Source organism: Cuculus canorus, chromosome 11 (genome assembly GCF_017976375.1).
Source record: "Cuculus canorus isolate bCucCan1 chromosome 11, bCucCan1.pri, whole genome shotgun sequence".
NCBI classification, from domain to species: Eukaryota; Metazoa; Chordata; class Aves; order Cuculiformes; family Cuculidae; genus Cuculus; species Cuculus canorus.
Genome location: NC_071411.1, coordinates 19,514,881 through 19,530,506, shown reverse-complemented (window position 1 = coordinate 19,530,506; position 15,626 = coordinate 19,514,881). Strand labels below are relative to the sequence as shown.

At 38.1% G+C, this 15,626-nt stretch overlaps 2 protein-coding genes across 19 annotated transcripts in view; one reads left to right on the top strand and one right to left on the bottom strand.

Annotated features, from left to right (window-relative positions):
- Positions 1 to 15,626, bottom strand: part of CFAP20DC (CFAP20 domain containing) — an 84,059-nt gene that overhangs the window by 6,253 nt on the left and 62,180 nt on the right. For all 6 annotated transcript variants that reach the window (XM_054076116.1, XM_054076115.1, XM_054076118.1 and 3 more), the window contains one exon: positions 4,969 to 5,060. In XM_054076116.1, coding sequence (XP_053932091.1) covers positions 4,969 to 5,060 — 92 coding nt within the window. The remainder of the gene's footprint in view (positions 1 to 4,968; positions 5,061 to 15,626) is intronic.
- Positions 1 to 15,626, top strand: part of LOC128853236 (uncharacterized) — a 53,809-nt gene that overhangs the window by 36,195 nt on the left and 1,988 nt on the right. For 4 of the 13 annotated variants that reach the window (XR_008451586.1, XM_054076128.1, XM_054076123.1 and 1 more), the window contains one exon: positions 12,775 to 12,832. Coding sequence is in view for 8 of the 13 variants with exons in the window: in XM_054076128.1 (XP_053932103.1) it covers positions 12,775 to 12,832 (58 nt within the window). In the remaining 5 variants the exon portion in view is untranslated. Of the gene's footprint in view, positions 1 to 1,822; positions 1,897 to 12,774; positions 15,614 to 15,626 lie in introns of those variants that run through there. The other 9 variants (XR_008451587.1, XR_008451588.1, XR_008451585.1 and 6 more) reach the window with 8 other exon arrangements.

Sequence of the window (15,626 nt, the reverse complement as noted above, 5' to 3'; positions counted from 1 at the left end):
TTTACAATGCAAGAATGTTTTCAGGTGATAGAAATGAATCCTTAGCTTAAAATACACTCATAAAGCCATATAGACTTTTACAGACACTTTATATATTGTAGCTCCTTTTTTAATCCTGTCTTTCACAGAAGCTACATCTAAGTTACATGACCTATACCTTTTTGATAGGAAATAATTCACAGCCGAACGCAATCCGTATCTTGAATTTCATCATAAATGTTCATCTCATTCTCAGACTGCTAATACAAACTGAATGCTCTGTATGCCCCTAACACTTCACAATAAGTAATGGCCTGTTTTGCTAACAGCAGCAGTTTCACAATTCTCAGAATCTATTTACAGCCAGGATCGCAGAACGATATATAGGTTACATTATCTTGAGACCAGAAAGTAGGTTGGTGCATTTAATGCATACAGAAGTGTGCATTTATCGTCTGGGCAGAGATTTCATTTCTGTTTCCTCAGCAACACTAACAAATGCCATCAGAAAGAAACCGCCTCTTATTGTCACCAAAGGTAAAAAGGTAGAGCTAAATCGTTGCTCTCTTTGCTGCGGGTACTTCATCAAGCCTGGTAAACTAAGTGCGGGTAACTGAGATATTTTGGTTGGATAGGTCTTGGGAAAAATTATACCATGCAGAAAGGAGGCACAGAATTGAATGTCTTTTTCTACACTTCAGATCGCAGTAAACAAGCAAATGGTCTTCATGCCTCATTCCCTCACACAGCTTTACATTTCACCTGAAACCATGTTGTTATTCCTACTGAATTCTTCCTTTCATTATTTTGCTTTTTCCTGCCTCTTTTAAAAAATGATTCTCTTTTCTAAGTTTAATCTCCTTCCCTCTCTGCTTCGGAATTGGCCTCTAAATACACTCCCTGGTTTGATTTAGGAACAAGAAATTCTTCACACTCTTCAGGGTGTACCTCTTTCCCTGTATGCCTTGAATTCATGCTGAATCAGAATCAGATTGCATCCAGGACTAGCTGGCTTTGTACCTTTATAGCAATAATTCCCTGCACATATTTTCACGTGAACAAGAGGAGAACTTAGTTTTCTAGATGTATCTTGTTTTTAAAGTTAGGCTTTTTTCTTTTAGCATTTCACAATATCCCCAAATGCATTTTAGGGCATTTGTAGGTGTTGCAACAGACTGCCAGTGGCAGCACGGTGGATTCAGGTTTGAACAGATTAAAACAAAGCATCTGAAACCTCTCTTCTGCTCCTCTACTTCCTACAAAGAAGTACTAACTAAACTTTAGTGACATTCTTCCACAAGACTCAAGTAACGTGTAACAGTTGTGTTCTTTCTACTCCCTTCTACTTTCAAATGACATACTGTGTGCAGCCTGACCGTATGCAGGAATGCAGCGCCTATGACCACATCACGGTTGGACTGAATGATCTAAGATGTCTTTTCCAACCTAGTGATTCTATGATTCTGTGAAATGATAAACAAGTCCCTTCCAAAGAAAATTTTCATGGCTGTTTGTGTTCCCACTGTCCATGCTTTTGGGTTGAAGTTGCTCAGGATTGCAGGGAAAAAATCTCTCAGCAGTTTAATTTGAATATCACAGTGAAAGCAAAATCAAAGCTTTTGTTCTTAAATCGCTCTAAAATTAAACAGCTGTCAGTAGAAGGGACTGAAACGAATGCTGCTAATACTTTCTCTGATACGATTCTTGAACATTGAACTACAGTGCTCACATCTCTACTGCCATAGAATCATAGCATCACCAGGTTGGAGAAGACCTCTTGGATCATCAAGTCCAACCATTCCTACCTGCCACTAAACTATGTCCCTGTCATTATGTCCTGCAGGGTTACCGCATGTCTATCAGCAGCCGCTGTAGTTCAAGGCAGAAGAGTGCTGAGTGCTGCGGTTCACAGGCCACAAGTAACAAGATACAATGAAGTAAAAGTTCCAGAGACATTATGACTCTGCCTTTGTCACTTACTGTGGAAAATTTCTTGTATGACTTGTTGTGTCAGGATAAATGAAATTGTCTTCAAATCAGAAATATCAATGCTGAATAAAAAAATCTATAGGAATACATAAAATTTATGAGACTAAATTTACCGCTTGATTGTCTTGTGAAACCTGCTGAATAGAAGACTACTTTTCATTATATCTCCCTGTTTAACTACATACTATGGGTGGCGCAAACATTAAGAAACTAACTAGACAGTACAATGCTTTCTTAGAAATGGATTGGCTTTTTCCCCAAGAAGTTTTTCCCCAACCTAAAATTTTTACTAATTAACAGAACTATAGAATAAATATACTATTTCTATTTTTCTTTAATGATACTTTCAGATAAAATTAATATCTCGGATACATTACAACTCACTGCAGATTTTCAGTACTGATAATATGCTTTTGTTATCCTCTGGTACTTGGAATACTGGAAAACTTAACACATACGCAACATAATTCTGTGACACTTCAGTCGCTTTGCAACATGAGAAATAACTCACTTCCTATGGGGTATTTTTTAAGAAAAGTGAGTAGGGCAGCAGAATTTTCTGGAATTGAGTATTCAGTTTATTGATTAGATCTGGTACTTAATTGCCAGTAATAACCCTGTTCTTTTGTCACACAAGTAACTAACCTCAAGTTAAGTGGTTAAGAAAAAGAAAGTTTTTTCTGAAGTGCTAGAGATGTATCACCTATTTAGCAAAATATGCTCTTTCAAAGATGATACTTCAAAGCATCTAGTTACCACGGTCCATAAAACTGTTTTTAAACCAAGATATCTGGGAAAACAACCAGATTCCAGCGTTTGATGGCTACAATCTGATCTGACAGACATGCAGCACATGGCACTGCATTTTCTCACACCACCATAGTATGTCCCAAGAGCTCTGTTTAACGAGGACAGGCTGTGGCTGCCCCATCCCTGGAGGTGTTCAAGGCCAGGTTGGATGGGCCTGATCCAGTGGGAAGTGTCCCTGCCCATGGCAGGGGGGTTGGAACTGGATGGGCTTTGAGGTCCCTTGCAACCCAAACTATTCTATGATTCTACGTGAGCAAAACCATGGCAGTTTTCTCTCAATATATTGTAAGGACATTTTTTCCAAGGACTGTAAACAATCAGAAAGAGAGGGTTGGAGTCGCTTGAAGATACTGTACATTGTAGGCACCCTCTCAGACTGCCAGCCAGGCCTCCTATCCCACAGCTGCAAAGACTGCTCTGCTGCTTCTCTGCTGCTCTAACAGGGATGGGTTTCTAGTAGTTCAGAAAAACTCCAAACTGTCCTGTTTGTGGAGGGAAGGATATGGAACGGCTTTGTTATTCTCTCTTGCTTTGTCCAGCTTGGGGAAATGAAGCTGGATTAGTTCAACACTATGGGAAGTTTTCTGCAGTATTTGGAGATAGAAAAGTTTCTGTATGATATTATAAAATTACAAACATCATACATTTATAGGAGTCAGAATTAAATTTGATTGAATAAAGGATCAAACCCAAAAAGCTAAAGCGAAAACCAACTATGGTATATTTCTGTTCTTCAAATGTGCAGTCATAGATACATGATGTAAAATATTTCAACATAAAGGAAAATGAATTTAGGAGCAAGTCACAATACATTTTGGACATTCTAGTGTGAATAACAGAAGAAACCAAACAAATTACCAAGAATATTTCTTTTTAAAAGCTTTTTAAGGATAATAATCCAATTTACAGAAATTCTAGCTTTTCTGCAGCAAGCTTTGGATTTCATAATACAAACATAAAACAATTCTCAGAGATCTATCACAAATTTATATCCAACATGCCTTTTACTCAAGGATTACTGTCCAATTCTCTTTTGCTTACTTAGGACCCTTAGCAAAACATATCATTTGATTCTTCCAAGCAAGGTCCCTTCCTGACAGGAAAATTCTATTTTGCTGTCATAAACCATTACAAATATACATCTATGAAAACATTCTCAATTTGAGGGGCATAATCTATTTTTGACAGTAAATCACTGAGACACTTTCATCCCTCGGGCAGCCACAATACAGAGGTCAGATTTATGAGATTTCACATCAAATTCCCCAGACTTGAAGAAAAATGTAGATATCTACCATGTTTCCTCACGAAAAAAAAGGGTATTTTAAAGAAAACAAGCCATTTGTTTTATTCTTTTGTTGTTGACTTTCCAGTTTCAGCTAAGTTATTTGCCATTCTCTAAGCAAATACCATTAATAAGCAAAAACCTGTGACACTGTTGGTGGTGACAACAGGCTTTACTCAGGAAATCGTGCTGAGATTTCATTTAAGGCTAAATCTGGAATTTTTCTTCATAAGAGAGGCATGGAATCATAGAATAGTTTGGGTTGGAAGGGACCTTAAAGATGATCCAGTTCCACCCCCCCCTGCCATGGGCAGGGACACCTCCCACTGGCTCAGGCTGCCCAAGGCCCATCCAACCTGGCCTGGAACACCTCCAGGGATGGGGCAGCCACAGCTTCCCTGGGCAACCTGGGCCAGGGCCTCCCCACTCTCATGGTGAAGAAATTCCTCCTTATGTGCAGTCTAAATCTGCCCCTCTCCAGTTTATCCCCATTGCCCCTCATCCTATCCCCACAGCCTTTGTGAACAGTTCCTCCCCAGCATCATTTACATAAGCGTAATTGTGCTTCTGAATGTTTAGTCTTTGCGTTCTTTCTTTCATAGGTTTGCCATCCTCACTAGCATAAATTCCTTATTTCAAACAAATAAGATGAGCTTTCAATGACTTAATCCGTATCGAGCTAAAACACCAGGAAATTGCAACTACGTAAGTTATTCTTCCATCAGTGGCAAATAATGCTGCATGGAAAACCCTTCTAGCTTGAGCTGAGAATGAGCAATACAAGAATTTGGAACCAACATGTAGCAGTATAGAAAACTATGATAAGGCAGCAGCAGCACTACAGAAACAGCATTTAGAAATTTCTTTCTGCATAGGTCCTTTATATTGTCTTCATAAATTCCTACCTGGAATATTCTGATTTGTTGAAGATTTAGCACACTCTTCCAATTGTTGGCTTCCAGGAATAATGGGGGGACTGAACATGTTCAACCAGTCCCTGAAAAACAGAAATCAAAATATCATTCACAAAAGCTAAATTTGTGCTCCTATTTGTTCTAATTATTTTGATTATTAAAAAAAAATAAAGGAAATGGGATGTTGTTGAGTGTTACAAACCAAAATGGCCAGCAGGTCCAGGGAGGTTATTCTGCTCCTGGACTCAGCACTGATGAGGCCGCACCTCGAATCCTGGGTTCAGTTCTGGCCCATTGCTACATTGTTCAGCCTGGAGAAGAGGAGGCTGAGGGGAGACCTCATTGCTCTCTACAACTACCTGAAAGGACGTTGTGGAGAGGAGGGAGCTGGGCTCTTCTCCCAAGTGACAGGGGACAGGACAAGGGGAATGGCCTCAAGATGTGCCAGGGGAGGGTCAGATTGGACATTAGGAAAAAAAATTTCACTGAAAAGGTCATCACTGGCACAACTGCCCAGGGAGGGGGTGAAGCCACTGTTCCTATTTTATATTCCTATAAAATATTGTATCTTAGAAATAAAAATTTTGTTATTAAACATAACATGATTTTAGATACTGCCAAGTCTAAACAGAGGACTCGTATCACAGCTGTCACCTATCTATTTTGCTTCTGTAAAGAGAAGGGTTTTGATAGGATCTTTACCAAGAGGAGGGAGAATGGGGCTTCTTCACCTATTGAATTTAATAGGCAAGTTTTGCCTCTTCCTGATCAATCCTTTGTGATAGCTTTTAAAAATTATTTTCAAGTTATCATACATTCATGTGAAGTTCAGCGCTCATTTCACATACATCACTTTATGATACACCGTCTCTGATTGCTACAAAGAAGGGAAAAGAGAGCAGTTGGTTTTATTTCTACTGCTATAGCTTTTTATTGTACACTGAACTGCAGATTTTCTCACTGAAAAAGTCACTCATACTATACTATTAATCAGAGAGACAGCCCTGGAAGGACACATCTGAGGCACAAAGTTAAGACCTTGCTGGTGCAGGTGGCCGCATCTTGTAATTCTTTTCATACATGAAACCATCTTCTATACCCTGTGCATGGCTGACGTGTCCTTAAGCTCACATCTCTCCTCTTCAACAGCAAAGGGCTGTAAAACCATTAACTAGACTAAATAATTTCAAATTAACACTCGAACGCAGAATTCAGGGAACCTCAGTAAACCATATGATTTTGATAGAACCAGATCCATCCTTTTTGACCAACCTATTTCACTGCAAGGCAAGGGGAATGGAAGGAAAGAGCGTATTGAAATACCCTGCGTTTGCTTCATCCTGATGAGAACAGTGCAGCTCTACAGCGTTAATTAAACTTGGTTTGGGGTTGATTCTACCTATGTCTGACCACGGCTGTTCCACAGCTGGCACAAAAGCACTATGCATGCAGACTCGTGCTGGAGGCCAGGGAGATTCATTAGATCTGTAGAGCTTACTTCAACATCCATGGCTTCCTCTAGAAGGGAAGGATTTTTCCAAGGCTTGACAGATTTCTTTCCATTGCCAGACTGTAATTGTCTCAACTCAATTGTCCAACATCAAGTAAACAAGTAATGTACTTCTACCTTCTGAAAAGCCTTGATGATCTCATGTAAGATTTGCTTCTGACAGAGAAATCTGGCAAGGTTCGCTCATGTGCTATAATTGCTAAAACATGCCAATTACTCTTTTTTTTCCTTAGCTTTCCTGCTTTTTCTGGACTTGTTATTTGATTCCACATCATCTCCTGTTGGCATGGAGGCACAATCTGGGGTGAATCAGGGGACAATCACATATCTGTTTGCAGTCAAAACGGAAAAAACTAATTTTCTGCCTCAGGAAACAGAACTGCTGGTGTAGAAATCCAGCAAGTAGTATAGCAGATTTAAAGGGAGAGATATTGAATTTTCCATCATTTCAATATGTAAAAAACATACTTAAACATTTTTCTTACAACATCATATTATTTTCACACATAAGGCCAACTTCACAACCAATCCTTCTGCTCTTCTGCTGTTCAGCTAATACCACTGAGGACTGGTAGAACTAATCGACACAGCAATGTGCTCGCCTAGACATCTCATTATTAGCTCTGTGTATTTGCATTCCCTGAATACAGTCAAAACCTCTTTGTTTACCCTAAAGCTTTAGAAGTTTTTAGGGATAACAATTAAATGCACGCTATGATATCCAGTGGCATGGTAGAACGTATTTTCAACTTCTGCCACTCACACGTGTGGTTTGTGCTGCTTCAGATTCAAGTAACATAAACCGAACACCAGAATCTGACTGTGCTCATAGGATGTGGTCAGACAGCACGAAGAGTTATCACTGATCCGATTCTCTACAACTGCACTGAAATACAACATCAGCAAAGGCAACCTCTTGGAGGCAGGCAATTTTAGAGAAGGCAAGGAAGAACTACTAGTGATATTCTACACCTCTGCTTCCCAAGCTTCCATCTCTTCCATATTCAGTATGGCTTTTTAAAAAGATAGGGATGTTTGAGATCCAGAGAAGAACTACAGTATTTCTGCCAGGAAGACTGCTGAAGTGAAGAGCAAAAGTGGTGCCAGGATAGAGGAAAGGCAGTGCTTGCTTCTAACGAGAATTATCTCATTCACATCAACAAATGTAGTTAGAAAAGTCAAGAAGCTCTAGAGTAGAATCATAGAATAGTTTGGGTTGGAAAGGACCTCAAAGCCCATCCAGTTCCACTTCCCCTGCCCTGGGCAGGGACACCTCCCACTGGCTCAGGCTGCCCAAGGCCCATCCAACCTGGCCTTGAACACCTCCAGGGATGGGGCAGCCACAGCTTCCCTGGGCAACCTGGGCCAGGGCCTCACCACCCTCATGGTGAAGAAATTCCTTGTCATGTCCAGTCTAAATCTGCCCCTCTCCAGTTTATACCCATTGACCCTCGTCCTATCACCACAAGCCTTTGTGAACAGTCCCTCCCCAGCTTTCTTGGAGCCCCTTCATACATGCAGTCCTACAGGTCTGGCACAAACCAGAAAAGTTTAAAGATACATGTTTTTCACGTAAAATATGTATCAGAAAAAGTCTACGGGAAATAGTTAGTACCTGGAAAGCAGAGAGGATGTTAGCAAGGAGGAAATAAAGCTAATAAGGCAATTACCTCCAATGATAAAGAAAGAGATAATTCATTTAGAGGACATCGAAGGAGCGAGGCAATCGAGTGTCATTAAACCAGTATGTCTGTTAAATTAATAGTTCTTATTACTCAGGGTATTTATGAATTTTAGTTTGAAGTCTCATCTCTGGAAGGCCTTCCTGAAAGATTAAGTCTGAGAAATCAGAGATGGGATGACTTGTGAGCAGCAGGATGATTTTGTCCTTCATTTACTGGAGCCAATTCTCATGTAAATGAGTTGTTCAGTTTCATCTTTATATTTATTTTGATGCATCTGGTTCAGTAGATGAATTACTATTTTCTCTAGGAGGTGCAAGTGTAAGATTTAGGAATTTTGATGGTTCTAAATGGAGGCAAAGTTTTTATTTAGGACATAGGGCATAGCGATGTGTTGGCAAACTTAGTATTTCCAATTAAGACATTCTAGATTCAGTGCATGCTTTTTTTCTCTCAATGTCCAAGAAAAACTAACAGCTTTGCTATTCAAACCCCTCCCACCAAGACAAGTAAACAAAATGCTACAGTATTAGGCACTCATTACTGACTTAATATTACTCTTAAGGCTGGAACATTCTACATATTATATGTAAAAAACTCGTTTATTACCCTCAAAAGTTAATAATGTCTAAATAAGCTTTCCCTAAAATTTCAAATAAAAATCTTAAAAAAATTGGCCAAATTGCAGTAGAGTAAATCCTAGAATCACAGAATAGTTTGCGTTGAAAGGGATCTTACAGATCATCCAGTTCCAATCCCTCTGCCCTGGGGGGACACCTCCCACTGGCTCAGGCTGCCCAAGGCCCATCCAACCTGGCCTGGAACCCCTCCAGGGATGGGGCAGCCACAGCTTCCCTGGGCAACCTGGGCCAGGGCCTCACCACCCTCATGGTGAAGAAATTCTTCCTTATATCAAGTCTAAATCTGCCCCTCTCCAGTTTATATGCGTAAATGCTGGCCGTTGATGGATAAATTTCTGAAAAGTGGGTTTACAGTGGTAATTTTGATAGATGCTGGAGGCCAGCAGTCGAGACAGACTTTCCTACAAGGAGACCTGCAGTTGCTTTTAGGAAGCAAGGGAAGCGTATTTGTCTGTAAGAGAGAGAGTATGAGTTAGATTAAAAAAAGAGAAATCCCCAAAAATTTGTAGATCTGGGCTAAAAGTAGAGCCCTGCATGGAGACAACGGGCAACACTGAGAAACACGGAGTGTGGCCTGTGTTCCCATTGATTATGATTTTATTCTGACTGACTAAAGAATACCTTTTTGGGCAACTTTAAGAAGTCAGTTTATCTCCTTAAAACAGAAAAGCTAATCACACGTTCTGACTAATTAAAGACACTTTTTATGCTATCAATGCCTCCAGCTTTAATCAATACAACCAACATGCAATGATCTAGAGCTCTCCTGACAGCGATACGGAATGCTAAGTAATGTCTTCTGACATTGTGAGTTGCACTGTATGAAGGCTCAGAATAGCTTCCACACATATTTAAAGTATCGTACACCTTTAATGATGGCACTGAAATTCTTCATTATTGTGAAAGCTGTTCTTCATATCTAAAATATTATATAATCTTGAAATATTATGGTCTTTTCTTAAAAAAATACTTTCAGAAAATAATTGTTGTATAATGAAATATCACATGCCAGCTGAACCGTGAAGGAAAGCAAAAGGGTCTTTTGGACTTCAAAATATTGTTTTCGGTTTTACGATGGTACATTAAATTTTGCAGAAACTGTCATCTATCAGTAAAATCTGCTCAGAAAATGAGAAATGCTTTATTAAGCACCACTCATCAATGATAATGTATCAAAATTATTGCTGTCAACAGAAATCTGAAGAATCAGAAGGTTCTGATTTAAATCTTAATGCCTTTGATGTGTTGATATTTACAGATATTTTTGCATTGCAGTCTATCCTACTAGCTAGATGGGAAAATGGCAAATCACTTAGCATAAATATTTTTAATGTTGCTGTGAATTGAGATAGCATATTTTATCACATTTCTCTTGATCAGATTTAATTTCTATTACTTTAATCCATGGGATCATTTAATCCACATTACTAACAAAATTTAAATGTTTAAAGTTTTAGTATGGTTTTGTCCAAGAATCTATACAGGAATTAAAAGGAATATTCAAATTATTCAGTCAGCCTGGCACTAACAGAAAAAATGCAAGCCAAGGGCTACGTTATATCAAATCAGGGAATGAAAAAACAACATCAGTTTTGTATCATTAAGAACACATCAAACTGACAGCCTACTAAGCATCTGAAGAGTACAATCAATGAAGAACACACAAGATGATATTTAACTGAATAAACTACTAAATCTTCATGAATACAAGAGGAGAACTGGCCTCTGTCTGAGGGAAAATAAGAGAAACACATTTGCTGAACTATTTTTTACAACAGATAATTTGGTCAATGCATGCCAATATATGAATCAAAAGTATAAAAACATTTTAAGGAAAAAAAAAGGACTAATTCTCGATATCTTGTGCAAATATCAACTAAAACCTCAGCACATACTTCTGTTGTATTAGTAATATTTAACACCGCACAAAGCAAATTCTGCTCCAAATGCTCAGAGTGAATAATTAATAACGTACCACAATCGACTGAATGCAAAGTGCCAGCACATACCAAAAGGATGGTTCACTATAGCCTCAATATCCAATTCAGCTCAGATGAAGAGCTATTTTTTTCACTTGTTTAGATTTTTAATTATATCTATTTAAGAAAGGTTGTTAGAGACTAACTCAGTACTTGGATAAATCAATGGAGTCACGTAGCTCAGTACCACCCCTCACCTATTCCCTGCTACACCTTTTTTGGAGCACACAATGCTTGTTAGGCTCATCTAGAGAAGCAGATCTGAATTTTCCATTATTTACTTATCTGTGTAACTTCATTACCTTGAATCAGATTAAGTCCTACGCACCCATGTGGGTTCTGCTCTGTAATAAACTAACGATGTATGTGCAATGGGAGGTTTTTTTTTAATGTAAGTATTTCCATAGAAAGAAACCCTTCAATAATCGTTTCAGTAGTGAAGCAGGGACTTCTGAAGGCTATTAACAATAAGATGTGTTTGTGTTATGTATGAAAAGCAATCATACTTGAAAACGTGTTGAAATCAAATTTCAGGTCCTGCCACTATATACATCTGTAATAATTGCAAAGTCATCTTAGCATTAAATTGTCCATTATTGTATCTAAAATGCTTCAAACAATTTCAATTTTTGAGCATTCTTAAAGTTCTTAGAATAAACACGCCATAAACCAAGAAAGATTCAATATTAATTTATACATCAATAACTGTTCAGTGCTACTCAGCTCCAGGTGGGAAAGCCAGTGTCTTTATAATGGAAAATGGAGTGAGTATACATGCTGATACACTACCCAAAGAATAGAGAGTGCACTTATACAAACAAATCAAGGATTTTTGAATGCACATTTTAATAAAAATCTTGAAAAGATAAAAAAAAGGTAAATATACATGTTCACATGACTTCGTATGAATTGAAAGCTCTGTTTTGAAAAAGAAATATCCTAAATATTTAAGGGCAATCTGGCAATATGCCGATGATTAAAAAAAAATGCAAGCCATGAGCTATGTTGTATTATTCTCCTGGAGTGTTATTGTAGTTTCAAAATATCATTAAATCAGCACAAACCAACACTTATCATTTCCTGCACATTTTTCACAGTGAGCTACATTCTGACTATGAGTAATCTGTTAATCTGTTCTTTGCCTCACAATCCGTCAAAGTGACAGATTCATTCCATCCCTAATACATAATATCTTCATCGACTGTATGCCTTACTGGAACTTTCTTTTTATGCCAGCACTAAGATCTAGAAAAGCCCAAGCGTATTCACAGAATGCGTTTCTCCTTCCTCCAAAGCTCGTCAGCGAGTCCAGCCTTGTCAAATACCGTAGAGTCACACGGGGGCACAGGCACTTCCTTAGAAAGGAAATTATTTAACTTTCAATTAATTAGTAACTAAAAAAGATCATAAAAAGTACAAGTGCAACTGCACATGAAAGACCTTAATCTGCTCCTCTTAAAGTCTTAAATCTGTAAATAAACTGGGTCATGGGGGTTAGATTAAAGAATAACAAAAGAAATGTGAATTCTACTTACTAAATAAGGTATTTAGATAACGTCAGGTGCTATTACAAGTGTGTACAATTTAAATACACTGACTGGTATTATCTGACAGTTTGACCTGTTAATGCTATCGTGCTTTTCTTTCATTATCAAAGTTGAAACGATAAATTTGTACAGGTTATTAAAAACATACGGAGTCATTTAAAAATATAAATGACCTGAATTTGGAGGTTTAAAAGCTCAGCAATGTATATACTGTGCTATTTGCTCAATGTTTTGCAGTTAATTACAAGGAACTTCTATTATTGCTTCTGTTACATAACAGTAACATCAGAATTTACTTCAAGATTATACCTCGTTACCATGTTGGTTTGGCAGCTAGACTGTAGCCTTGATATTCACAAGCAATATAAATGACATTGGTAGAGAAACCCACTGTTTTACCTAATTTAAGTAAAATACTAGCTCTTTCTTCTTTGCTAGGTTTGATTCATTTATCAGAAGATCAGTTCTACACATTGGAAGTAATCAATTTGCAAAGGTGAGTTAAAATTCCTTCATATTAATCTAATCTTAAGCAATTAAATTCTAATAACTACCATCAGATACTCATTGATCAGTGACTGACCAGAGAAATGGATTTCCACATATAATGAAGTATCCATTAAGTAAGAATACTTCCTTTTGTACACGTTTTTAACAAGTACATAAACTGTTCCTTTTAAAGATTATATTTTAATATTCCACCAGTTCAGTAAACATCTGAATCCGGTATCTAACAAGTCTTGTTGCAATTAAAGACATTCCTTTTCTCCATACCCTGCCACCACCAGCATTTTATTGTTCTGTGCATCCTGGATGTGGGCTGCATCCCATTTAACTTTTAATGGATGATAGGGAGCCAGAGGGCTTTCAAAAATCAATGCGGAGACATGACTCTACAGAACACTAACTTTAAAATTATCAAACTCGTTAGAGGTGATACTGTTGAATGTTCCTAACCTGTGAAAATCACTTTTCTTTTTCATTATTAAAAATAATACATATATGTATGCAGGAAGACTCCTACTGTTCAGTACATTAATGCATGAAGCTGGAAACTTAAACCCTCAGCATAAAGAGAAAAACAAACTAGTTTAGTTCTTAAAAAACATCTGATTTTGTCAACAACAAATGTAGAATAACGGAAAGGAATCAAACCCAACATTGTTGCACAAATGATATTGGAAAATCAGGGAAGGGAGGTGCAGACATTTATGTCCTTGGGAACCCAGAGAGATTTTCTCTGTAAGAGAATGTTGTATGCATATGGGACGCCAGGCAAGGACCCTGATTTGCTTGCATTTAAATAAGCTTCTAGTTCAGAAGGAGGATGGAGGAATAATGTATTTCCACAGATGAGGGGGTAATTAGTAGCAATAAGCTTTTTTCCGCCAGAAAAGGGAGTAATACGACTGGTACAAACCTGTTTGGAAGCTTGTCTGCTCTGTAAGCTACGCTAAAATTCCAAGGTTCTAAGAGTTGTCTGCAGTTAGACCCAGACCTCAGATAGCGGCTTCTGGCTGGACCAAAGTGTCCTGTCATCCATGAACACTGGAGATCCCCTGGAAGAAGACACACTGGCAAAGGGCAGAGGAACAGCTCAGCTCAGTACTGGAGGAGAGACTGCAACACTCTGTGACCAGGGAATCCTGGACTTGTGTTCTGGTTTCAGGATTGGAACCAAAACTGCTCGCCTTTAGCTGCCCACCAGGCCAGGCTGGGGCTAAACCCTGACTAACTGTTACCTCCCTCTACATTCCAATCTAAGAGATCCAGAGGCATGTGGAATCTTTTACTGCCTATTCTCCACCTCAGCATACAACTATGGTCAGACAACTCTGTTTGAACAGCCCAGGAACATTCAGAAAAACAGTGGAACCAATAAAAAATATTCTTAAAAAGTCCTGGAACTGCAAGGAAAACCCCAAAAGAAAGAAGCTACCTTATAGCAACATCGATGCAACAGCATGCTTGGAAGCATTTGCCATGTTTTATACTCAAACTCTTAGTGCATGTGCTGTATTATTTCATCTTCTCAGATTCCCATATAAGGGAAAGCCATTTTGGGATTATTTTAACAAGCTTTTACATGTTGGACACTTGGTTCCCAACAACCTCTCTGCAGCTAAGCTTTTAACCATCATGATTAAAAAAAATTAACCTTTTCGATTAGATGTTTCCTGTGTCATTTGCTTAGTTTGTCATGTTCTTTCTCATGCATATTATAGCCTGACAAATGCAGCAGAACTTCGTTAATTCAGATTAACGACTGGGAGATCTGTTGCAAATTAGTCTATTTGTGGATGAGTAAAGTAACTGAACAAGTACAATGAAAAATCAAAGTACATTTTGTGATACATTGCTCTTGTTCACTTATTTTGACAATTGTTTTGTAATTTTATAATACTTCATAATGCAATATTGTCTGTTTTGCAGAAGTAATGGAGCTGTATGACTTTGATCTCGTAATGAATCATAAAAATAAATATGCTTCCTTGTTTGCAAAACTCAATCGAGAAAATTACTTATTAACTTTAAGTTATTCTGCTAGTTAAGACTTTGATTGGGAATATGGGAGACAGATCTTTTGAGTCTGCGTTTTAAGTACAGTCCTTCTTTTACTGCACCATTTTGTGGATGAGTTTAGTCCTACTGAAGCTCTCAATGGTGTAACAACCCATGCATAAAAATGTACTGAGTTAAAGAAACATTTTTGTCCATTTCTTGATCAAATATCTGAACGACTAGGGATGCATATCACTACAAAAATAAGACAATCCCACTGTTTGAGAAGTTCCCCTCTTTTATCTTAAGTTAAAACCTACAACTTCTGAACAGCTTACAGTTATTGTCCTCAAACAAATTAATCTGTAAGTCAATGGAATACTTCTTTCATGATGATAAATCTCAAATCTATAACATTTATCATAATTGGAGGAATACTTATACTAAAAAAGGGAAGAAAAAGTTACCAGTTTTTTGGGGGTTGGGTTTTTTTGGACTGTGAAGGAGAGAAGAATGATGATACCCTGACCAGTCTACTGTAGCCCACGCAGGTGACAGTGAGGTCAGCTCACACGAAGCCCACATGAAGTGAGGTCAGTGACAAACAACCATTCGTCGAAAACCTCTGTCCCTTATCAGCCAGTGACAGATGCAAGGAACTTCATGTCACATCCACAGGCAGCAATGCTAAAAAGGATATAAACCACAGTGCACTTTTTACAGATAAAACATAAATCTGGAAGGGCAAGATGGGAACCTGATAAAATGACATCTCATTGCTTCTTCTG